The sequence below is a fragment of the Eucyclogobius newberryi genome, unplaced genomic scaffold, assembly GCF_026437365.1.
Source record: "Eucyclogobius newberryi isolate DKJ021-1_F unplaced genomic scaffold, fEucNew1.0.hap1 SCAF_1, whole genome shotgun sequence".
Taxonomy (NCBI): Eukaryota; Metazoa; Chordata; class Actinopteri; order Gobiiformes; family Gobiidae; genus Eucyclogobius; species Eucyclogobius newberryi.
In genome coordinates this window covers 21,460,654-21,486,545 of record NW_027315723.1, presented here as the reverse complement: position 1 = coordinate 21,486,545, position 25,892 = coordinate 21,460,654, and the positions used below count along the sequence as shown (strand labels likewise).

The window sequence follows — 25,892 nt, the reverse complement described above, 5'->3', positions numbered from 1 at the left end:
TCACATCCTCTGACATCACATCCTCTGAGATCACATCCTCTGACATCACATCCTCTGACATCACATCCTCTGACATCACATCACATCCTCTGACATCACATCCTCTGACATCACATCCTCTGACATCACATCCTCTGACATCACATCCTCTGACATCACATCACATCCTCTGACATCACATCCTCTGACATCACATCCTCTGACATCACATCCTCTGACATCACATCCTCTGACATCATCTGACATCACATCCTCTGACATCACATCCTCTGACATCACATCATCTGACATCACATCCTCTGACATCACATCCTCTGACATCATCTGACATCACATTCTCTGACATCACATCCTCTGACATCACATTCTCTGACATCACATCCTCTGACATCACATCACATCCTCTGACATCATCTGACATCACATCTTCTGACATCACATCCTCTGACATCACATCACATCCTCTGACATCACATTCTCTGACATCACATTCTCTGACATCACATCACATCCTCTGACATCACATCACATCCTCTGACATCACATCACATCCTCTGACATCACATTCTCTGACATCACATCCTCTGACATCACATCACATCCTCTGACATCACATCCTCTGACATCACATCCTCTGACATCACATCCTCTGACATCACATTATCTGACATCACATCCTCTGACATCACATCCTCTGACATCACATCCTCTGACATCACATCCTCTGACATCACATCACATCCTCTGACATCACATTCTCTGACATCACATCCTATGACATCATCTGACATCACATTCTCTGACATCACATCCTCTGACATCACATCCTCTGACATCACATCCTCTGACATCACATCCTCTGACATCACATCCTCTGACATCATCTGACATCACATTCTCTGACATCACATCCTCTGACATCACATTCTCTGACATCACATCCTCTGACATCACATCACATCCTCTGACATCATCTGACATCACATCTTCTGACATCACATCCTCTGACATCACATCACATCCTCTGACATCACATCCTCTGACATCACATTCTCTGACATCACATCACATCCTCTGACATCACATCACATCCTCTGACATCACATTCTCTGACATCACATCCTCTGACATCACATCACATCCTCTGACATCACATCCTCTGACATCACATCCTCTGACATCACATTCTCTGACATCACATCCTATGACATCACATTATCTGACATCACATCCTCTGACATCACATCCTCTGACATCACATCCTCTGACATCACATCCTCTGACATCACATCACATCCTCTGACATCACATCCTCTGACATCACATCCTCTGACATCACATCCTCTGACATCATCTGACATCACATTCTCTGACATCACATCCTCTGACATCACATCCTCTGACATCACATCCTCTGACATCACATCCTCTGACATCACATCCTCTGACATCATCTGACATCACATTCTCTGACATCACATCCTCTGACATCACATCCTCTGACATCACATCCTCTGACATCATCTGACATCACATTCTCTGACATCACATCCTCTGACATCACATCCTCTGACATCACATTCTCAACACAGTTCACACTCGTGTCTGAACAAAAGCACGCTGGACAAAACGACACATTTGCTTGCAAAAGGCTGTTACTCTCTCCAAACACTTAAAACATGCAGCAAAAGCAAATCTTGCCATTCAAACACTGCAACATGTTGCCAATTCCAATGCATCTTTAATCAATCATTTCACACTGGACAACAAAATAAAACATATGGCCATCAATATGAGCCAATGCAGCCTTACATGTCCTGTTGACATGCCAGTGGCATTTCCTCGCTTTACATAGTTATACTTTACACAGAAATACTCAAAATCAGAAACAATTCCATTCCATTATTCTCAAAACTTTGGCTTAAATCTGAAATACAGAGAAAAATAGGAAAAATATGGGAATATACTGTGTTCAAATGAGTCATTGTCTATTCGTTCAGGACGAAATGCCACAGGTTCATCCACATCACATTCCATATTTTCTCTGGCATCGAGGGAAAAATCTCCTTGCATGGCCTATCCAGCCCTGACATTCTTCAGCACCTATTTCCTGGGCACCTATAGGTGGAGAGTGAGCGATTGCTTGATTGAAGAATTGTGCAAAGGAGTGTCACAGTTGAATCAGTGATTCAGACTTATGCAAAGAATCTATACCACCTAGCACGGGAAAACCACTAGAGTTTGGGGGTTTTGAATGACGTCTGTGTTAACTGAGAAATGTGTGAACCCAATGAAAATGTATAAACACATTTTCAAGAGACGACTTCTGCTGTGCAGAGAAAGAAGTCATGAAGACCAAGTGGGTTCTAGTTTACCTAAGTAGGTAAAAGCAATCAAGAAAAACTGTAATACATGGTTTAAAGGTTCAATGCGTACATTTTCCAGTTGCGGGTCGACTACCTTCCAGTCTCCATGGAGATGTGATTGCTCTGTTGCCGTGGAGGTGTTACTGTAGCTCTGCGTGGTCAAACAAGTCAGAATAATTGGTATTTTTCAGCCGTACAAAAAAAACACCAGGACAGAAATAAATGCAAGTTGGGTGAGTTTGTCGTCATTCTGCGGTAAAGCATCGATATCTCCATGGAGACAAGCAGGTGGCACCTTTAACACGTGGTTATAAGCGTCCAACTGGGGCGTTCGGTAAATGAAACTGCAAGAAGCAAATGCAAACACCAAACGCTGACTTGATCTTGTGATAAACTACTGTATTTCCATTGACGGCGAGTTATGTGTTGAGCCGACATGCTGACGATAAACCAGGAAGTTGTTTCATATTTTTGGAATTACCGCTTCAAAAGTATGATTCAGGTACATTTTACCGTATTTTCCGGACTATAAGTCGCACCAGAATATAAGTCGCACCAGCCAAAAAATGCATAATAGAGAAGAAGAAAAAACGGAATGAAAAAAAGAAATGCGGTGCAAGTGTGAAAATAAACAAATAATATCACATATAAGTCGTTAAGTATAAGTATATAAGTATAGATATGTCGCACCCTGGCAAAAACTATGAAAAAATACGGTAGTTGTTATTAATCGAGAATACTTTTAACAAACGTGTTTGGACGACGGTAGCAGACCTTGAACCTGGAGTGGACCCGGAGCCTGGTCCAGGTCTGTCAAAAGGTGCATAACGAAGTTTTTCTGTCAAATGGCACTTGAAAAATGCACTTCTTGCCACTATCATTGATTTAGAGTCTTGATGCCGTGTTGCTTTCACAGCCAGAACTGTCCATTTCCACTCACCACTTATTAGCCTATAATTTGCGGAGAAACCGGTGCATTGACGTGGATAGTCGGCCTTGAAATAAAACGTACTGCGTGATACAAAGAGGCGTACTGTGTAGCTTTTTTGTGCATTTCGACCTTCAAACGGGTGAACTACATTCTTCTTTCTTCTCCATCTGACACTAACAGCGCGAGACGTTTTTCATGTCTCGATAAGAGGTCGCGAGCAAATGGAATACGGCTCTAGCTGCAGCTGGCATTACGGGCTTATCAGAGAGTTGAAAGCGAAATCATTTTGAGTGATCCAAATGGGACGTGCTCTTGGGGGGAAAGGCGCCATTGTTGACACGTAAACACGTAAACACAGCGGAGAATGAAGTAAATAAATGGGGCCCGATTGGACGTGGAATGCCCCAATGTCCTGTATTAATGCTATAGAAAGAGTGCATGTGGTGTGAGGCGGAGCCTCCACATGAGCTCTGATGGATCTGATCAAACCAGCTGAAGAAACCTGTGTGCCAGTCTTGGATGTTTGCAGTTTGTGCCTCACTGAGCATGTGCAGCGCCAAGTTTCAACAAGAGACATAAAAACTATCTTTTAGAGACCCTAACCCAAGTCTTTGTTGTGGCTAAAGCTCTGTTCAAGTTTATAATGATTAGACGTTAGTTAGAAATACAGGCAGTATTTTAATAACATAAAGCGCGTAATGTGTGTCATGAATTGATCTGTGACGTGAGACTATTAACTTCATCCAGCGGTTTAAAGTGAACACTAGAACTCCCAGCGCAGTCATTTTGTCTTTTTACTCTGTTTTGGTAGATTTTTGGTGTTCCCTGACTTGTACTGTATATGTGTGTATTTAATTTTAACATGTTATGATTTTGAAAACATTTTAAAATGTAATTTCGATTTGAGAAGTTCCACCCTTTAACTTCCAGAGCAGTCATTTTGACTGCTGCAAACAAACTTTTTAAACTTTTAAAGTTTAGCTGAGTAGAATAGGTGGTGTTTGAGACTGACTTTTGCATGTACAGTTTTATTTTTCACTTTTGTGTGCAAATGTTGTCCACAAAATATTGATAAAGATAGATAATAATTAATAGAATGAATAGAATGAATATGAATAAAATACATAAAATAAATTAAATCAATAAATCAATAAAATACAATTTATACAATTAATTCAACAAATACAATAAATACAATAAGTAAATAAATAAACATAAGTCCAAACGTATAGGTTCCACATATTATAAAGCCTGTGAAGAGGAAAAGTTGTTCTTTGCAGAGATAATTATAGAATTGCAGCCTTGCAATTAACTGATTGTGGAAGTCGGAATTTCATCAAGTTCAAATGACAACAAAGCTCTGTAGTGTTCAAAATGAATAAAACTACAGACTAATATTGCTACAATTATTTTAATAGTTAGTCGACAAATCAAATTATTATTATTACTGCACATGGAGACTTTATAAAATACATTATCCAACAAACAAAGGTTGAAATAATAAAACAACACCTGAAGGCTTCAAGATCGAAACATTTACAAATAAAGTATATTATTGATAACATTAATTTCAGAAATAGTTTGTTTTCATTTGACATTCTGATTTAATGTTGTTGCTGTCTTTGTTATTAAAGATCTTTTTGTATGTGTTTTAGAGTCCGTCCACATAGTCCACATAACAATTACGCTTATCAATATGTTTTTTTAAGTTGACTTGTCACGACTACTTGAGTATCCATTGCAGCCGCACTAAGCTTATGGTTTATAAGTCCTATGTAGATTATTGGGCTGATCCACATGTATTCTCTGTCAGAACAAATCAACCAAGACAAAATCATGTTTTCATTATGGTTTTCATGATCACAATATTATAGTCACACGGGCTTGACTGTGGAGCACAAAACATCAAGATAGATAATAAGACCAAACAACAGGCTAATGTTGTTGTTTTTTTTATCATCTGTGGAGCATTATTGTGAGCTCATCAAATGACATTCAAAGGCTGCAACCTAATGTTAGAAATCATCACATTTATGTTTATATATAATGACTGGAAGGCAAAGGTCGCTCGTTGCTCTTTCTGCAGCCGTTATGGAAAAAACGTCAGCAAGGGTTCAATCGAGTGGTTTATAATTGGACCTTCTTTGTCGGTCCAAAAGGTCATTACAGACAGGCATCGATACAATGATTGACATTCACTATACATTTTGTAGATTATTATGTTATGTAACGTTTGAGAGATTCAGATACAGTTTGTGGATTAATAGTTACATAAGTTTTTTTGTAGAATATTAAAATAACAGCTTAAATCCTTTCTCTTTTTGAGCCTAAATAATACAGAAACACACGAAGCGCAACAGTTCAAACCACCTCAAAGCCTGCTGTGGTTCTGGAAGTCGATTACCGTATTTTCCGGACTATAAGTCGCACCGGAGTATAAGTCGCACCATCCAAAAAATGCATAAAAGAGAAGAAAAAGTTGCACTGGAGTATGAAATGTGGTTGCAAGTGTGAAAATAACAAATAATATCACATATAAGTCGTTAAGTATAAGTATATAAGTATAAATATGTTGCACCCCGGCAAAAACAATGAAAAAAGGTGCGACTTATAGTCCGGAAGATACGGTAAACATTTATCTTAAAAAATAAAAAGAGTGTATTAAGCGTATAGAGTCAAAACGAGGGCTAACTATGTGGTACTAATGTTCGTAACACGGTTGTAAACACACCTTTGCCATCTCCGGAAGGTCATTCCTGGCGACGCATTGATCAGGCGAGGTGGTTTTTGCTCAGATTGGCAAAACCACTTCAAAGTGATCATCGCCAGTGGACCAGAAGCTGAAAGGGTCACAAAGCATTCACCTTACAGTCTCTACTCTGGATTAAGAGGTGCCCTATTGAGTGACTTAATTTGACACGCCTGAAGACATTTCCTGCCCTGTGAGGCAACTACTGAGCCGCCTCTGCTTTGTCTCCCAAACACAATAATGTCTCTAAAAATACATTGACTGACTTCAGCTGTTTTTGACACGCACCAAAATCTGATCTGATTATTGGGTTATCTGAATATTCTATGAGCACATCTTTATCAGCCACGTAAATGCATCTACTCACTCACACACCGCGAGGCAATGATCCCTCAAATGTTCAACGTTTTTGACCTATCATTATTGAAAATGTAAAAAATAGTCTTGTATATTTCTTATGTGGATTGAAAAAATGTGTATACAGCCCTATATTATGTATTCATTTGCTAAATGTATTATTTATAGTTTAACCAGTACTTTGTGTGCTTGAAACATCCCATGAACATGTAAGTTCCAGTCGCCGCCACAGACAAGGGTTCCCTCAGAGTGGTTTGCAATCAGATACACAACCTCGGTATAGACATTGAGGTCACTTCCTGGAGGAGCATGTACATCTACTTAAAGGTGCCATAACATGCTTTTTTTCACATTTCGTAGTCTATCTTAAGTGTATAATTGATAATAATAAGTGTTGTGCAACAACCTTAACATAATAGTTAAGAAATATCACCCAGACCTTGGACCCCCTCACCAACCCGGAAATGCAGACGGCTTGGTTTGATATTCGCCCCCACCCTTGCGAAGAGCGATCTGGTTCCCCCGCCCAACCCGTGACGTAGTCTCAGAGAGCGTGTGTGCCCCGCCCACCCGTGACGTAGTCTCAGAGAGCGTGTGTGCCCCGCCCACCCGTGACGTAGTCTCAGAGAGCGTGTGTGCTCCGCCCACCCGTGACGTAGTGTGTCCCCCACAGCTGTCTGCTCCGCGATGCGCCGCTCCGCGCGAGTGAGTGAGAAACGTTAGAACTTCAGATCAACATTACTTTGAGACTAAATAAATCTGGTGTTTATTCTACAGCGTGCGCAGAACAGATATATATATATATATATATAGCGGGAGGCGGGAGGGGGAGGGGGGTGGAGAGGGGGGAGGGGGAGGGGGGATGATGACACGTGCCTGGGGTTATGACGCGGTCTTGCCTCCACCGCCCGTCAGTTTGGAGATTCGAGGAAAGGAGATGTAATATAATATACACTATACAAAATATACATATAGCTAAACACTGCGGGAATCAATCAAAAAAACACTCTGGGTACATATATGAAGCACAAATAGCAATGTAAGAAGGTTAAAAGCTCTGAAAAGTTGATTTTGCATGTTATGGGACCTTTAAGTAAACTTATTTCCATTTATAGTTCCTTTGACAAGTACAAATCTGCCATATTTATCTTTGTGTTCAAAACTCTGTTCAAAGCTCTTCTGGTTGAGGCCGATACAGCCACACCCCTCTTATGTTTGCCCCTGTACGAGGAATAGTAAAGTTTATAATACCCAGATCTATTTTTTTTTTTTTATGTTTTAAGTAGTTTAAATGGATTTCTTGTAGATACATAACATTTATTTATTTTGTTTTCTCATCTTTGTTAGTATCTTTGACCGTTTGATGGGGTCATTATGCCATTAACATTGAAGGATGCTATTCTTCACTTTTCAGATGTCATTGTAATAACCTCATACAATGTATTCTTGCTAATCTGCTCTCGTTACAAAACTCTCTGGTCGAGCCCAGCACACGAACACAAAAATTACAACAACAAGGGGCCCAGACTGAGCCAAAAAGGGATCAAAAGGTGGAGGGGAAATGGGAAAAGGTCTTCCGGTACGGTTTAGCAGAACATTTTCAATTTTGAAAGTGTTGTTTCAGTGGTCCCAGTTTATGGAAATATCGTCTTCTTATATTGAACATAAATAAATTGGGTCCACAGCGTGCTTCTGACAACAATCTTTTATTTACCAGAACTCCCCAAGGCCATGTCCAACGTTATTACCAAATGAATGTACACATAGGACAGATACAATGCAGTAGACTATTTATATGAACACACCGCAAGAACAACATTGTACACTTGCTTTTCTCTCTAAATCAGGGGTGTCCAAACTTTTTTCACCAAGGGCCGCATTTTGAAACTTAAACGGGGCAGAGGGCCCGAAACAACTTGACAATGTCGAATTTGTTGAATGACAAAGTGAATCATTCGAAATTTTGCATTTGACAGAATTGCGATGAGCCTCCACACTTTTAATTAGACCTAGAACATTAAAATTAGGTTGGTATAACATCAATATGTCTGAATTTTCCCAATTTCACAGTAAAAAGTACTACTTTTTGTTGTTTGGGCCAACATAGCAGGAAGCTGGAGGGCCAACGAAAATTGGTTTGAGGGCCGCATTTGGCCCCCGGGCCCTAGTTTGGACATGCCTGCTCTAAAGTAAGAATTGGTAGTTTCAATTCACTCGCACACAAAAACAATTTGGAAAAGGCTGTAATAAAGCTTGACAGTTCCCTTCCTGATGCTTAATACGGTGGTGTAGTGATAAAATGTCCAGTATTGAAATAATGAAAGTCCTGTGGCTTCTATCACCGCCCCAGAAACAATTTGCCTTTTCCTTTGACAGCTATAGATGAGTGGATCAATGGTACTTGCAAACGCCACAGTCAAATCAAAGCCAAAGAAGCCGGAGTTACCAGAGTTATTAATGCCCTTTTTACTCTCATGCTTTTTCAAATCTCACCATCTCACCAATCGAGTTTCAAAGGGATTCACGACATAGAGTGCATGTGCATTAATACTGACAGCTTTTCATAATGATTTCTCTGGTTTGTGAGATTGTGGAAAATAGGAGTTTGTTTTAAATCGGTCGAGTGCACGTTTTTAAAGAGAAGAAAGAGAAATCCTTCAATGTCATCAACACACACAATTCCAGTTCAACTTAAATATATGAGGTGCCGTAATAAGTCGCACCTCTTTCATAGTTTGGGCCGGGGTGCGACTTATACTTCAGAACGACTTATATGTGATATTACCGTATATGTTATTTTCACACTGACAACCACAAGAGGGCGCTCTAGGCTCTAAGCGACTTCCTCTACCTCCGGAGTTTGTGGAGTTGTTTAGAAGTGACACAGAGGAAGAAGAATTCAATGGATTTAGTGATTTGGGGTAAAACTGATGCTTTGGTAAACTTGTTAGCATGTTCTTTATGCTATAGTTATCTGAATAACTGTTAATATGTTACGTTAACATAACAAAGTCCAGGACTAAGAACAGACATTTCATCTTGAAATGCAATTTAAAATAATAACAGATGAGAGAACATGGTGAATAGGTGTACGTATGCTAACGCTAACACCTTCAGCTACATGACGCACAGACAGAACTGTGGTAAGTGTCTGAAAAAGCGATACATCTGATCTACGTAATTTCATTGCATAAGATATAAGATATTCCTTTATTGTCCCACATGGGGAAATTTCATTGGTGCAACTCGTGTGTATTTAGAAATAAAGCACTTTACCTTTAGGCAGAGCACAAATAAGACACATTTGCACACAACGACCGGTTATTGAAAGACGCAGGCAAATAAATTTTTAATCATGTATAAAAATGAGGTTCTAATATAGACCCACTTTACTATTTCTTCAGTCAGAAATGAACGGATGAGTCATGTTAGAATCCATCTGCATATCTTTAAGTGTTTGAGGGAAATTGTATTGAGAAAAGTGATTGCTCGGCTGGTATTTTGTCCTATAATGAAGTAATCTTAAACTCTTTGGTCCTCTCCAGACTGAGAAAGAACATGAACAAAAGGCTTGAACGTGGCTTTGTTGGCAGACTGTTGCGCGTTTAAAATCTGCATATTTTAACCGCTAATGAAATAAGCTAATCGCATTTACTGTACGGTTCAACAAAGGACTGCGCTGGATTTGATTAACTGACCATGTGTATTTTGGTGTTAAAAGCTATTGCAATCGTGAGGAAAAATGCTAATTTGAATATAATTGAATATATTGAATATAATTAGCATTCTTCTTACTTGAGGGTCCGTTACATAATGTTTTGTGGTGATGTTTTCGATTTACCTGAAATGTTCTGTTCTGTAAATCTAACTGTAAATTTTTGTGTACAAATAAACCTATTTTTATTTTTTTCCTATAGCAAATTTCAATTGTTTTTCTTTAATGCGTGCCCTTTTTGATTTTTTACATTATTGCTCATGGTTTTATGTTGCACCGAATCACCAAAGCGTGTTCCTGTGTTTGTGAATTTTGTTCGTTGGCGATGGCAATAAACCTTTTCTGAATGTGATTCTGAAGATGGCATTAAACTGATATCTCCATGGACAAATACTATAGGGCAAGCTACAGGTCAGATCTGTGGAGAGGCGAACGCACCCACAGTGTGAATGCAGGTTCATCAAGCATGTTTTTGGCAATAAAAGATAAACGCAAAAAATATATAATAATGACTTAAACAGAGGGGGAAAGGTTACTTAGGCAAATGGAACAACTATACATAGAGATGGGTAGTACTGACAAAAATGCATAACTGTCTTTAAACTTATTTGTTGAGGTTAATTATCAGGCCAATGTGAAATCTCTGTAAAATGATTGACATAAGTGAAGAAATATGACTTAATACCATTATTTCAAAGGTTACATCATACTTTTTTATTATGATTAATTATTATTATCAGCTCTTTTTGTAGCACTTTTCATGTTTTGTGCTCATGATATTATCTAAAATTCAATATATTTTACACCCCTAAATATGTTTTTATATTTAGGGGTGTAAAATATATTGAAATTTATTATGCCAGGCTTTGTTTGAATGTGACTTTCTGCTCGTGTTCTTGTTTGTTTGTTTGTTTGTTTGTTTGTTGTTCAAACTATGTCCAGTTTGAACTTATTGTGTTCAATATATATTAATGTAGTCAACAGGCAGGTTGAGGGACACCTTGTCATCGTACACTTAAACCTGAACGGCTCTAAGTAAAGTACTCCCAGACACACTCAGAACATGCAAAGTCCACTCAGAACATCTTTCAGTCCCTTCAATCCATTACAGACACCAATCTTGGCGGTGTTCACTGTCTTTTCATTACCTTTTTTCTTCAGTAACTTTCCTGAGGCCCCAGTGCAGTGTCTGTGTCTTGTTTACAAAGAGAGGACAGGACATTGGGAGGAAGCGAGAGCAACCTCACAGGAGAAAAGAGTCCTTCTCTGCCCTGTCCACTGTGTGAGGTGAACGGAAACAAACGTTTTCAAAAATCCTGACGGGAAAGTGCTTTGGCGATTGGACCACTTGTCCCGCCATTTGGGCTTCTGTCCTTCCTTCACTCCTGTTTTTACTCTTACATTTGATAAAGTTGTGCATTGCATTTGGCTGGAAGGTTCCGCAGTATGATAAAAACTCATCTATCTTTCATTTATCGAGTTAAAGGACTTTTTATTGCCTCAAAAGTACAGCATCATGAGTTCCATTCAACAATTTGATGCTCGTTCTCCGCTCCAATGAAGCCGACGGGCCAAAAGAATCTAAAAAAACAACAAAAATCCAACTCCCACAAGAAATGTCTCTATTTCCCAAACACACCATTGCGGAGTATATGGGAAAGTGCTCACCTAGTGGGACCGAAAAGCATTGCTAACGATGTTAAGGGTGGATTTAATGCATGGCTTTTAATCTTAAAGTGCACAGCGGGCAAGCACGAAACATTTATGAAGAGCATCCTTTAGGGGAAGATGGAGAGAAGATACTGTCACAGCGGGAGGTCTTTGGCACTAATACAGCACCGGGAATCCTGTAAAAGCAAAGCAAAGCGCAGGTTTTCATTAGAAGAGTGCCGATGTTACGATCTGCGGCTGAATGATTCACAAGGGCTGGTAATGAGTAGTAGGGCTTTGTGATATGTAGGTCAATTACACGTAAAATACAAAAGATATTATGGCAACTGAAGGGCCTACGTTTAATTTACGCCAAAACACTGCATATTGGACCAGACTCGCCACTGGAAGAGTGTATATTCAGTTGAATCTCAGCTGCAAGACGAACAACACGCTACTGTTTTCATCAAATAAAGACCTTGAGAACGATCCTTGCTTCTCGCCGTCTGTTATAGACTAAACTTTGACAAAAGTTTTATGAGAAAATCAGGTGAAAGTCCCTGAAAACCAACTTTAACATGCACTAATGCAGAGTACAGCTTCAAATAGGTCTAGTATTTGAGGGCCGGACCGTTGCAGATCATATTACAGCAATGAGACATGGCCCATGTTCAGACGGCTCTGAGCTTGAGACCCGCAGAGGACTTTTTATAAATAAATATACTGAACTAATCCCACTGGAACTGTTCAGAGGGAGAAATGTTGGACACCAAAAAGCTCACTCACAGACTGCGCTGTGGCCACGCCTCTCGCATCGCGGTCACGCCTCTCGCATCGCGGTCACGCCTCTCGCATCGCGGTCACGCCTCTCGCATCGCGGTCACGCCTCTTGCATCGCGGTCACGCCTCTCGCATCGCGGTCACGCCTCTCGCATCGCGGTCACGCCTCTTGCATCGCGGTCACGCCTCTCGCATCGCGGTCACGCCTCTCGCATCGGGGCCACGCCTCTCGCATCGCGGCCACGCCTCATTCATAAAGTTTCACCAGCGTTGTTCTTCTCACATGGTCAAAGTGTCCTGTGATTATACATCCACCTGACGCAGAGCTCTCCTCCTCTCGTCTCCACCTGCTCTGTCCTCTGTTACAGCGAGTGGTCCCGCGCTCCCACACACACGCATACACCGCACGCACTGCCCCTTATCACCACTCTGCAGCAGCCGCTCGGCTCTGCGGGGGGCGCTGCTCTCCGGGACAGGCTCCCGCTCAAGGCCACGCAAATCCTCCTGAGCCTGTAGCATTTGACCCGTGGGAAATCCCATCCGCCACAGGTCTTTAGTCACCGGCTCATTCACCACCAGGATATCCCCATATGCCAGTCCACCCTTGCCCGTCACTCACTTGTATACATGTTTATGTGTTTAGTATTTTTTCAATTCAGGTTGGATTTTTCAGCGCTTAGAAGAAGCTGGAGGATTCTGTGCATCTGTGGGCCTGGTATTAGAGTTGCCAAGTCCTCTTTATAGCAACTTTGGACTTCTTTTTTTGGAAAGTCGCTTGCAAATTTTGTCATGGGTAGCGTTGTTTTTGGAGCAGCACTTTCACATCATAAAATGTGTGATTTTAGGTGTCTTCACTTTTTTCTGGTCGGAAATAGAAGTTGTTAATAGATAAAGATTTCTTATTGTTACACTTGGGCTTTTTTTCAAAGGCTTAGTCACTTGTTGCTGTTTGAATAGCTGGCCACCCTGCAGAGTCTTTTGTGTGCGTGTGTGTTCAAAGGCTTTGTCATGTCACTCCATAAGACGTCTTTTAAAACCGTATGACAGAGCGTATTCACACTGAGCCGTTGTTCACACAGTCCATTGGAGCCACGGTCAGAGCTTATTGGGCTGTGTGTTTATGTCATTACAGTGGATGTCATGGCTTCACTGAGGCTTCCACTTCCTCAGGACGTCAAACCTCCGGTTGCTCCTGACAACACTTTACGCTGCTTCAATTATTTATTTTTTTACGTATTTTATTTCTTCTGCTAATACAAGTCCTCTTAACTCATTATTCTACTTTTTTCTTTAAATTATATAGTGAAAGAAGTACAATGTATGCTGAGGAAGAAAGACATTCTTTTCATGCAGTTTGACCCAGTAATTACAGAAAGAATACAATTAAAACGTACAACAGAAGCATACCCGCTGCCTTCCCCTATCTTTCAAACTTAATTTGACATGGACAAAATTAACGGGCCGATATGTCTTTGTCACTGTCCGTTTTTTTGAACAAACTCGAGAAGAAAAAATAAAATGTCTGTATGTTTACACAACCTTGAAACAAATGATTCAGAATTTGATGCCCCGGGCTGAATACATCCCGTTGTTGTTGTTGTTGTTGTTGTTACTAAAGTGACTAAGTTAAGAAGGATCTTTACTTCAACTTAAGATTTGCGGCTCTTGCTGTGAATGAAACTGTATTATTGGTATAGGCAAATATTGGTTTTCTGCCAAGGCACAGGGTTTATTGGACCATTCCAAGCTGTGACGACAGATTAGTCGAGAAGATGTTGCCGTGATACATGGAACTGTCATGGAGTTTCATATTTTATTGTGTTTTTTACACCATTACTTACAACCGCTATTATTAACATTTGAAAACAGATTTCTTTTGTGTCTTTGTGTCTCATTATGGGCCATTTCATTGTTTTTGGTATTGTTTGGAAATGTACTAAAACTAGAGTTGAGTTTGGTGATGGAGGGCCATTCATTCCAGAAGAGGTGTACAGTAATATTTTGTATAAGCTTTTAAACTATTTATTCTAAAGCTGATTAAGTAACTTTATGCACTGTCTGCATCTAACAGTAAAATTTTTATCAGTTGCATACTTTGTATAACCTGACTAACACCAGAGTGATATGTATAACAATCTGATTTGAGTTCAGCACATGTATTAATCTGGACAATCTCTCACCGAAAGCAGTCGGAAAAAGGCGTAAAACCATGAGGAATATTTGAATCTGATTTGTCAAAGCGTCACAACAGCGGAATAAGCAAATAGATCACACTTTTCAATACAGTCAGAGAAAAGCACAGACTTATTCTCCATCCTCCACAGCGCAAAGTGCTTCTATGTCATGAAGTCATTTGAACGCCTGGTCTTGCCCCACCTACACCTACAGAGCTGACAGGTCTGTGGCCGATGCCATCAACCTGGCACTACACTTCACCCTGCAGCATCTGGACTCCCTGGGAACCTATGCCAGGATCCTGTTTGTGGACTTCAGCTCTGCATTCAACACCGTCCTCCCGGCTCTGCTCCAGGACAAGCTCTCCCAGCTTAATGTGCCTGACTCCACCTGCAGGTGGAGCACTGACTTCCTGCCGGATCGAAGGCAGTGCGTGCGGATGGGGGAGAATGTCTCAGACACTCGGACTATCAGCACAGGATCTCCACAGGGCTGTGTACTTTCTCCTCTGCTCTTCTCTCTGTACACAAACCGCTGCACCTCCAGCCACGACTCCGTAAAACTGATAAAGTTTGCGGACGACACCACCCTCATCGGGCTCTTCTCGGACGGAGATGAGTCTGTCTACAGGAGGGAGGTGGAGCGGCTGGTGTCCTGGTGCAGCGGTAACAACCTGGAGTTCAACGCCCAGAAAACAGTGGTGATGATCGTGGACTTCAGGAAAGTCACAGCCCACCAGCCCCCCCCCCCCCCCCCCCCGCCCCCCCCCCTCCCAGCCCCCCCTCACCATGACTCCCCCAGCACCACCGTGGACTCCCTCCACTTCCTCTGCACCACCGTCACCCAGGACCTCAAGTGGGAGCCCACCATCAGCTCTCACCGGGAAGGCCCAGCAGAGGATGTACTTCCTGCGGCAGCTGAGGAAAGCCAAGCTGACAGCGGAGATGATGGTGCAGTTCTACACGACCATCATTGAGTCCATCCTCACCTGCTCCATCACCTCCTCCATCACGCTGGAACCACAGCCAGGGACAAACTGAGACTACAGCACATTGTGCGCTCTGCTGAGAAGGTCATCGGCTGCAGACTTCCATCTCTGCAGGACCTGTACGTCTCCAGGGCTCTGGGACGAACAGGTCAGATCACAGCTGACCCTTCTCACACTGGACACAGACTATTTGAGCCACTCCCCTCAGGCAGGAGGCCACTCCCCTCAGGCAGGAGGCCACTCCCCTCAGGCAGGAGGACACTCCCCTCAGACAGGAGGCCTCTCCCCTTAGGCAGGAGACCACTCCCCTCAGGCAGGAGGCAGAACAGTTTCTTTCCCTCTGCCGTTGGACACTTCTTAAACACTGTCACTTTAACTATAATTTAATCACTCACTGCACTGTTCACTTTCTGCACTACATCTGTAAATTTAACTGTAAATTTTGTGTACATAGTAAGCCTATTTTTATCCTAAAGCAGAGTTAAATTGTTTTCTTTTTCTTTCTGACTTTATATAGGTTGTTTTATCATTGTTCGTTGTTTTATGTCGCACCATATCATCAAAGCAAGTTTCTATGTTTGTGAATTCTGTTCATTGACAATGGCAATAAACCTTTTCTGATTCTGATTGTATGTGCACAATAAAAAAACGAAATAGGCCGTAAATAAAGTAAAACCAAATGCTAGAGTGAAACCAAACGCTGAAAAGGAACATAGGAATCCCTGCACTCAACCGATGACCTAAACAGAACAGTAATAAGCCAATGAACAATATGATGTGCTTTCTAAACATATACGACCTTTAGCACGATTACAACCTTTATCCCTTTAATTTACACTTGAATAAAGTGGTTTGAAAGAAAAACATTTATACAGAACATATGATCTAACCGCACAGTGATAACACTCAAAATATAAAGGTGGTTTGTTTGTTATAAACAGAGTCCTTATTCACGGCACCCAAAAATCTCTAGGCGTCCTGCGAGCAATCTAAGTGTTATAATTAGCTTTTGGGCCAAATTAACGTGGGAAGTTCTTAACCTTAAATGCTTTCATTCTGATGCCTCAACACAAAGAGCATTCACGATGTTTCCATGCACAGTGTAGTCAGACTATAACAGGGCGTGTACTATTCTTAACTTGACTCCTCCATTCTTTGACTCTGCTATAGTACATTTTATCAGTCTCTTACTTGAGTAAAGGTTTTGGTTAATCTTCCCACTGTGGTCATTATCTTTTCTCCCTTTCCTCCTCTGATTCACATCTGATTTCTCAAGAGAACTGCAGTTAAATCACTCAATTAAATTTGAATAAGATGTTAAACTGGAAACATGCTGGGGCTGTGGTGTGTTCAAGGTGTGTGGGAGTTACTGAGCGGCATCTTCATCTCTCTCTGCATATAAATGATCAATCACGCATTCAAAACCACAGTATAAGCAGTGAATACTTTTCCTAAATACATTTGCATTATTTTTTCTCTACTCGTGTAATCGTGTGTTTGTTAATTAAACCAACACCACCTATGATGTCACAGCACATTGTTTGTATCCATGTGTTTCAGAATGATTACAAAATTAGACCATTGTCATAAAACAAAAGAGTTTATCTTTTGAATGGGAAAAATGCCTGATATTGTTGTGTATAACAGAAAGCTGAAACCCGTATATAGGCACATGGGACCAGGACATTGTCTATTGTGTTGTCTTAATTGTCTATTGTCTAAATGTGCTGGTTTGTGGTGTGGTTGAGAAGTCTTAATATTGGGGGACAGTAAAACTTGTGAATAATATAATTATCTTACTAAACAATTGTGCATTTTGTGTATTTGGTATGAATACTGCCTTATCACAGTCAACAATCAAAACACCATCACCTTTTCTGTGTCATTTGATGCTTCAAATCTGTTCTATATTTCTGTTCCGTGTTTGAAAATGAAGTAGTTATCAGACTTCTGGGTATGGTGTAGGTGTAGCAGCTCTGCTGATCTTAAAAACCTTAGTTTCACCCATAAACCCACTCTCTTCACGTCTTTGACCAGCTCCTCCTGAAGTTATGGGCTGACCTTTCTTATCATCATTGAGACCCCACGAGGTGAGATCTTGCATGGAGCCCCAGTCCATCTTTAGCCTCTTCCATTTTCTAACAATCGCTCCAACAGTTGATCTTTTTTCTCACCAAGCTGCTTCCCACTCTCCCGTAGCCCTTTCCAGCCTTGTGGAGGTCTACAGTTTAGTGTCTGGTGTCTTCAGAGAGCTCTTTGCTCCGTGGTAGTAGATGGAGTGTGATTGTAAGCTGGACAGGTCTTTACGCAGCTAAGAAGCTTAAACAGGGGGCTACTCATTTACATTAATAAGTGTAGAAGAGGTGAACTTTTTAAAGACAGACTAACATGTCTTTGAGAGCCCCAATTCTTTCAGATTGACAGATGTTCAAATAGTTGTTTGCCGCAATAACATAATAATAATACTAATAATAATAATAATAATACAAATAAATTATTTCAAAATCATACAATGGGATTTCCAGCTTTTTTATTTTTATTCTGTTTGTCACAGTGGAAATGCTCCCACGATGAACATTTCAGACCCCTCCATAATTTCTAAGTGGGAGAACTTGCAAAATTGCAGGGTGTTGAAATACAGCAGTTATTTTCCTCACCGTATAAACCTTGTCAGCTTCAACACGTGTTGCGTGCTTTCTTTAGACCCTGGTCCCATTGAAGACCGTCTCCTTGAAGAGAGGCCATGCTGTTTTCCAGGGATATAGGCCACATGATGTGTGAACATAAACCGCAGAAAGTGTATGTGAAGAATAAATAAAATGTTGTCTGTCTGCAGGAAAAAAGACCAAGAAAAAACTGGAGTGACATTTTAATAGACGATATAAAAAAATATATAAAGAGGTGTCAACTCGACTTGGACGCAAAGACTCAGGACTCAGAAGAACCAAAGCTTATATTGTTGTTCTTGTTGAGCTTAACCATACAGCGATCACTAATTAATTTGTTACTTTATGCTCTGAACCCTTTTAGAATCATGTCCCAGAGAAGAACACGTTATTCTATTCTGATTTCAATGACGCATAGACAAGCTTTGCCAGTCAGGCTTCAAAAGTGATAAGCTAACTACTCGTGACAGTCGCTACGTCACGGTTATAAAAGCTCTATCTATGGAAACCTCTTACGTTGCAATAAGCCATCTTTTGTATTCCCTATCCTCTCGGGGCAGTGCATTTCACTTATGCTAATTAAACTTGACCCAACTTGTGTCATCCATTTTTTGGTGATTTCACAGTATATTCCAAAGGTATCTATCTATAATTTCAGCGGTTTTGAGGCCCAAATACGTAGTTCTGAAAATGTAGTGTGATGGTGGTGTCAGAAACAGCAGTGCCTTGTTCATTTCTGTCCAATAATTCCGTGCAACAGGACAGTCCCAGAACACATGCTGTGCCATTCTCATAGAAGGCCGAGTCCACGCGTCTGTCTCTTGCCTGCTCCCCAAAATGTGTGTCTCCCCATCCCCGTCCCACGTCTGTCCCCTGCCTTAAATCACAGATGGTCACATGACCACACACACACAGAAGTTCCCGGTCACTGGTCTCACAGGTACAAAGGAATCAAGGAGCAAATGGGACATCAAAGAAACAGTGGTTTCAGGAAGGAGACAGTACATAACATTTGCATTAATTCAATTCACAAATCTTGCTGGCTTTGTCCTAGTGTGAAACAGAACGTGAGACTTCCTAGTCACTCCAGGAGGTCCGGACATGTAAATTTCCAGGCCAAGAGGAGTTGTGTCAGGCTGTTGACTGTGTTAGAACTAAATTCAATTGAAAATAGGATTTAAAGTTAAAAGGCAAAGGGCCAGATTATATTTATCCACAACAGCAGCCAGGAAAAAGAGTTTCAATAACAATGGCTTTTTGATCTGGTTAAATCAAGGTAAATCAGATTAAATGGAATAAATGGTTCATCCACTAAAGTTGTGAATGAAAAGAAATGAAGGATTGCACTATTGTTTGGTCGTGGTGCCAACAATCATGAATGGTAATAGAATTGTGATGTTTTTTTCACAATAATTGAAAGAAATAATGATTAGTGAAGACTAAAATGTTGTTATACAAGAAAACATTTTTAATTATTGCTTTTAATGGCGGTTGACAGCCAACTGAATAGATGCATTTACCGCCACCCACTGTAATTATACGTCTTCAAAGTATGTATTTTATGCTATACCAGGGGGGGGAAAGAAAGCGAGAGAAAGAAAACCATAATTATTGTTGTTTTATAAATTTAGAAATGTATTTCAAACTGTATTGTGTATCGTAGATGCTTGGGAAATTAGTTAAATTTTTATTCTAACTTTATTTTACCAGGTTAAACATTAAGAACACATTCCTATTTGTTGCCTTGAATAGGCACTTTAATCAAAATAATTTCTCAACTATACAAGGGTCCCCAGTATTCCTCATGCTCAGGGCCCCCCACAAAGCTAGGAACGGCCCTGTTCATGCATTCAAAGTCAGACACAACTTAAAAGTCTTAATAAACTTACCATAACACTGTAGTTACTCAAACTGCACAGAATTTATCTTTGGCTTTGCACATATACATCATTCTCTTTCTCATTGTGTCTCTCAGCCGTTCTCTCCATCACGGGGAACCTGCTCGTCCTCATCATGGCGTTCAAACGGTCGTCCAAAATGAAGCCGCCGGAGTTGCTGAGCGTGAACTTAGCGGTGACGGACTTGGGTGCGGCCATCACCATGTACCCGCTGGCCATGGCCTCGGCCTGGAGCCACCGCTGGCTCGGGGGGAATGCCACCTGCGTCTACTACGCTCTGGCCGGGTTCTTCTTCGGCGTGGCCAGCATCATGAACCTGGTCATCATGGCGGTGGTGCGCTTCATTGTGTCCATCAACATGCATTCTCCCAGTAAGTCCTGTTTTTAACGTTTGCAAGGTGAAGAGGCAATTGAATTAACGGATTATGTTAAAGAGATTGTTCTTTTCATAGCAGTAATTCTATAGTGACAAAACATTTTATCGGAACAACATAAATGCTTTAAACTCTAACACTGTAACCAACAGATATGTTTTTGTGTCTTCTCTTTAGAAATACCAGAATCTGTGCCTTTCAAACATTTCATGTTTGGTACTTGTCCAATTACATTAAATTAAATACATTTTACATCCAAACTGTTCTTCATTGCTCAAATATTAGTTTCTCCAAATACCTGTTTACTCTTACTTGAGTATTTATACTTTCACTTTAGTAGTTATTATGGCTCTTCCCACCTCACGAGTGGAAGAGGGTTTGTTTCCGTCTTTGTTTTGCCTGGAATGTTTCACAATAAGACATAAAACTATCAAAACCAGACCAAGTTAGCAATAAAAACTCCTTTAGTTGAGTTGGCACGATTCGAGGCTTCTTGTGTGCAGGACAAATCAGAACTCAGTGACTCTTTCATGGTGACTGTCTCTTATTGTGTCCTTGGCTGAGACGCTTCAGCGCTGAGCCTTTGTGTGGATGTGGTCTGAGTGTATGAATGAGGGAGGTCAGAGAGGCACACGGCACGGATTGGCAGCTTTCATCAGTTTACTCCAGAGCGGCTGCTAAAAGAGGCACGCTCACCATCTCCTCCTGTGGGAACCAATGAATCATGACAGTTGAATGCTTCGAGAGGCTTGGCCAGCTTGATAAGAACAACTATTCAACTGTAAGACTGTTTTTTTATCGTTTCAAAACTATTCTTACGCTAAAAAGAGCTGTATGCAGGGAAAATCTGAAGTATCATAAAAAATAATGATAATGTATTTTATTGAAAGATGCCGATCAAGACTCTCAAGGTCACAAGTTAAAAGATATCCATCCATTTTCTAGCGCTTGTTCCATTTCAGGTCGCGGGTGACTGGAGCCTATCCCAGTGACTTTGGGCCTTAGGCGGGGTACATCCTGGACAGTGGCCAACTCGTCGCAGGGCCAACACAGAGACATAGACATTACAGACAGTTCACTCTCACAGTCATTCACTAGGGCCAATTTAGAGTCACCAATTTAACCCAAAGACCTACATGTCTTTGGACGGTGGGAGGAGCCAGAGAACCCGGAGAGAACCCACAGTAACACGGGGAGAACATGCAGACTCCACCCAGAGAGATCATGTGATGTTGGTCTGGTCTGGGAATTGAACCCATGATCTCCTTCTTGGGAGGCAAGAGCGCTAACCGCCTTTGCCACTGTGCACCCCAAGTTAAAAGATAATAAAACACAAAATGCAAGAGTAAAGAGAATAAAAGACATAGGTGGTTATGACGCGTTGCAGTGAGTAGGCCCCGCATGGTATTTTGCATGATATGGGACCTTTAAAGGCTGCAAAGGTGCATTTACCTCCATCTACTTTATTATTTAGACTTCAATTCTGTTCTGTTTTACACTTTCTCTCCACCTAGATCTAGACATGGGTGGTGACATTCCAGTGACAGGACAAAGAAAGACCCGGGGCATTCTCCAAATGGCTCTGGCCCAGGTAGAGAAAGAGCCAGTCCTCCACTTCCAGCAGCAAAGATCTTTCATACACGGCCTCCTTTACACCTCTTTAAAGCGAATGAATCCCTGTCGTCAAGGGCGTGGCCTGTTGCCTCCACGTGCAGACACACAGCAGAGTCCAGACCAGAAGACGATTCCCGGCGATGTTGGCAGAGGCGCTTTACAAATGGCTGAGCTGTTTCCCCAGTGTACATCCCGTTACAACCCTTTGATAGCATATACTACCTCTGCTTTCCTACCCTTGTCCTTGGGGTGAACCAGCCCGGAGCGCAAGGTGTTAACAGGCTTCAAAGCTGCACTAATGCCATGCTTGGAGAACAGGCGCTTCAGCTGTTCTGACAGGTTAGCTACACAAGGGAAAGTGAACTGTGAACTCGCGTTTGTTCATAGTTTTGGATGTTATTGGCGCTGACTTTTATTGGATGGCCTGGCAGATGTCCAATGTCCACAACAACACCTACGAAGCACATGATGGTCCTCTGCCACTCTGTCCACCTCTGAGGTTGTGATGGAGTCCACTCGGAGTGTTAACTTCCCCTAGTTTGTGGATAAGTGAATAGTGTTTGAAGAGAAGGTACTGGTCCATGTGGGTTTTCTTAGGGTAATAAGTAGTTTGTAATAAGTAGAAAATCTGATCTACTGTCCACCTCGTCTGTTCCAGTAGCCTTGTGTGCCTCTCAAAGCCTCGTCTCACTGCTGCTACAACCGAATGCTAGTGAGTAATGATGCAACATCTTCTAGTCAGATGTTCTTTACGTTCTTCACTGTGTTGTGTGTTAAATTTCAATGTGGCCAATAAGGAGACAGGCTGTTTTGTGAAGTTATAAGTGATGGAGCCAACGGTGCAGATGATCAAACGGAGGGGAGCGTCCTCTATCTGAGCCTTCGACAGCCCATGAAAAGTGTAGAAGATGTAGGATACAGCTTCAAATATAACTGCCAGATGTTTCTAGTTGTTTCAATAAAGGTACTACCTCTGTGGTGCAGCTGGATGTTGGATCACATTTCAGCAGTTCATCAGTCCGTGTCACTTAATAACTTAAGCACTTTAGCATTTGGAGAGTTCAAAAGAAGTGCAAGATAGTCAAACCTTTCTCAGCGCTGCTTGCTCTTCCTTTGAGATGTTCGACTTAGAGGGTTTACAGTAGTAAACGCAGCTCCTTTGCCTCCGTCCCTCTCAGATTGGCCTGTTTTATTGCGCTCTTGGTGGCAGTTATGAGCTCGGCCACAGATATCCTGTTGGTTGTAACCACAAATTTTAGCCCCTTTGAAAGCACATGCCGTTCGTCGTCCTTCAATTTATGGCATTTTCAATTTTTTACCCATTTATTGTCCATATTGCTCTGTAACTGGCCCGATGTGGTCCCATATCCCCAAAAGCTCCCTTGATATTCTGCCATTTGGTGAGTTTTTCTGTTTGTCTTTGTTTAGTTTTGAGGTGCTTTGATAACTGCACCTGCTCCACGAATGTATCATAAGTATTGAGTGTGTCAGGCAGATGTGTTTCTAGCCCCCGTTTTTAGCTTGTAGGCATTTGATATTCAACATTCAATAAGGCTTTCTCCGCATGCTTCACAATGCTCACGGCGTTGTGCCTTTCAAGCACATTTTCAGCTGTAAACTGCCAGGTGTTTGCCCGTTGTTGTAGCAACTAAAGTTAAACCACAGTTTGCTATATTTCTTGCTGTGTTCTTATATTTTCTCAGTCACGAGCTAATCCCTGCCATATTTCGGATCAGTTTAATTATGAAAGTGTTGACACATCCAGGCATATAATTATACTTAAGGTTAAAGGACCTGGATGTCTCAAAACCTTCATGATGATAATATTATCACATACTTTTAGAGTAAAGTTCAATACTATCATTTTGCATGTTTATACACAAAACAATTATATTTTAATAGAAAATGTTACCTTTTTCCGTGTTGGTCCAATGCAAATCATGTATGTTAATCTAACAGTAAACATTTAGTTGGAAAAATGGGACATAATATATTCAACTAGAATCCACATTCAGCTGCCAGTCAGGCCTGTTCTGCATTGCAAAAAGGTTTAGTTATTTAGAATTACTCAAATTTCATATATGATTTTTGATACGAACAATTCAATTCAAACCAAGAGGTATTCTAATGTGTTGAAAACAAGTAGTCTTCTTTTCTTTGTGATAAATCTGCTGGCATTTAGTCAACCCTGAGCAATTTTAGATGTTTTTCTCCATCAAAACCTTTTCTCAGAACAGAAAATATTTTGTGATATATGATCTTGAATACTGATCTTGATACTGACAGAAATTAGCAGAGAACTGAGTCAATTTACTTTGGCTCAAGAGCAAGAGCCATGGAATGCAAAAAATGCCAACTTTACACAAACCATTCACGGCGCCGACCTGTGGTGTGACCCCTGCGATAGCCTAAGTGAATTCAGGTGTCATTGATGCTTTTGTACAGCTTGTCCTTTTAAGGGTGTGTTCACACTTTTATCACATCAAAACTGGGACAAGACTCGATCTAGACCCTAAATTAAACTTGGACAAAATCTAAACTAAACAAGGACTAGAGCAGGACAAAACCAAGTCCACATCAGGATCAAATTGGGCTCAATTTATGACCAAAAACAGTAAGAGTGAGCGCACTCTATCTATGAAAAACTCCATATGCAACAGTTTAACCAACTTAAAACCTCGTAAATGGAAAAATAACCAATAGGTGCCAAACATTGGTCTAACTTGCGTTTTCTGGCTTCTGCCACTTCATAAAAATGTAGAATATTGAAAATAAAGTTTTTTTATTGGCACTGTGCCGCCTCCTGTTTGCTCTGTACTTGGAACCATTGGCCCAACATAGTAAGACAATAAGACCCCAAAACTGGAGGAGTGAAAAAAGATGTGCTATGTTATAGGTGGAGATGTTTTTGTTCCCAGTGGGAGTCTTTGAAACATTGTCCCATATAAACCAATGGATAATAGCTGGTTCAGTGAAATATCAAAACAATCTAAAAATAAAATTATAAAACATTGGACTCAAAAACTAGAAATTGACAAAAAAATGCCTGTAGTAACTCGAGCATCTAAGAGCAAAACAGCATCTCTTACTAGCTTCAGTGAGCATGTTAAACTTTAAAGTCCCTGACAGCTCTACGGGAAAAAACACAAACAGACAAATGTTTACTCTCTGAATATATTTTAGCGCCTCCAGTGAGGGCCCCAAACTGCACCAGTACAAGCCCGAAGCCTTTGGGACCACAAAAGAGTTTGACCTCAAAAATCCTCTGTTATTTTGTGGAGTGTTTTTTATGGGAAAGTTTTTCTTAGTTTCTAACTTCAAATGGGGCAATTATGTGGGATGAAATCAATTACTCAACTATAATGTTTCTAAAGTTGCTAAAGATGGGCGAAACAGCAAAAGATGAATATGTCAATAGTTTTGGGATTATCATAACAGTATAAGATGATATTAGAAAAATCCATCCAAAATGTGTTCAAAGCTGCGTTTACCGATTTCCAAACCATAAAAGGAAGAAGTAATTACATTTATAATAACGTAACAGAGCTCATTTCAGTAAATCCTACAAAATAAATGTCTTCCTTGGTGTATTGGATAATATACAAAATTGTTTTCTGAATTGAGTGTTG

The 25,892-nt window shown here is 40.9% G+C and overlaps 1 protein-coding gene across 1 annotated transcript in view; it reads left to right on the top strand.

The window, feature by feature from the left end:
- The window catches only part of opn8b (opsin 8, group member b), a 51,227-nt gene that overhangs the window by 6,957 nt on the left and 18,378 nt on the right, over window positions 1-25,892 (top strand). The window contains exon 2 of the mRNA XM_072449288.1: window positions 20,353-20,646. Coding sequence (XP_072305389.1) covers window positions 20,353-20,646 — 294 coding nt within the window. The remainder of the gene's footprint in view (window positions 1-20,352; window positions 20,647-25,892) is intronic.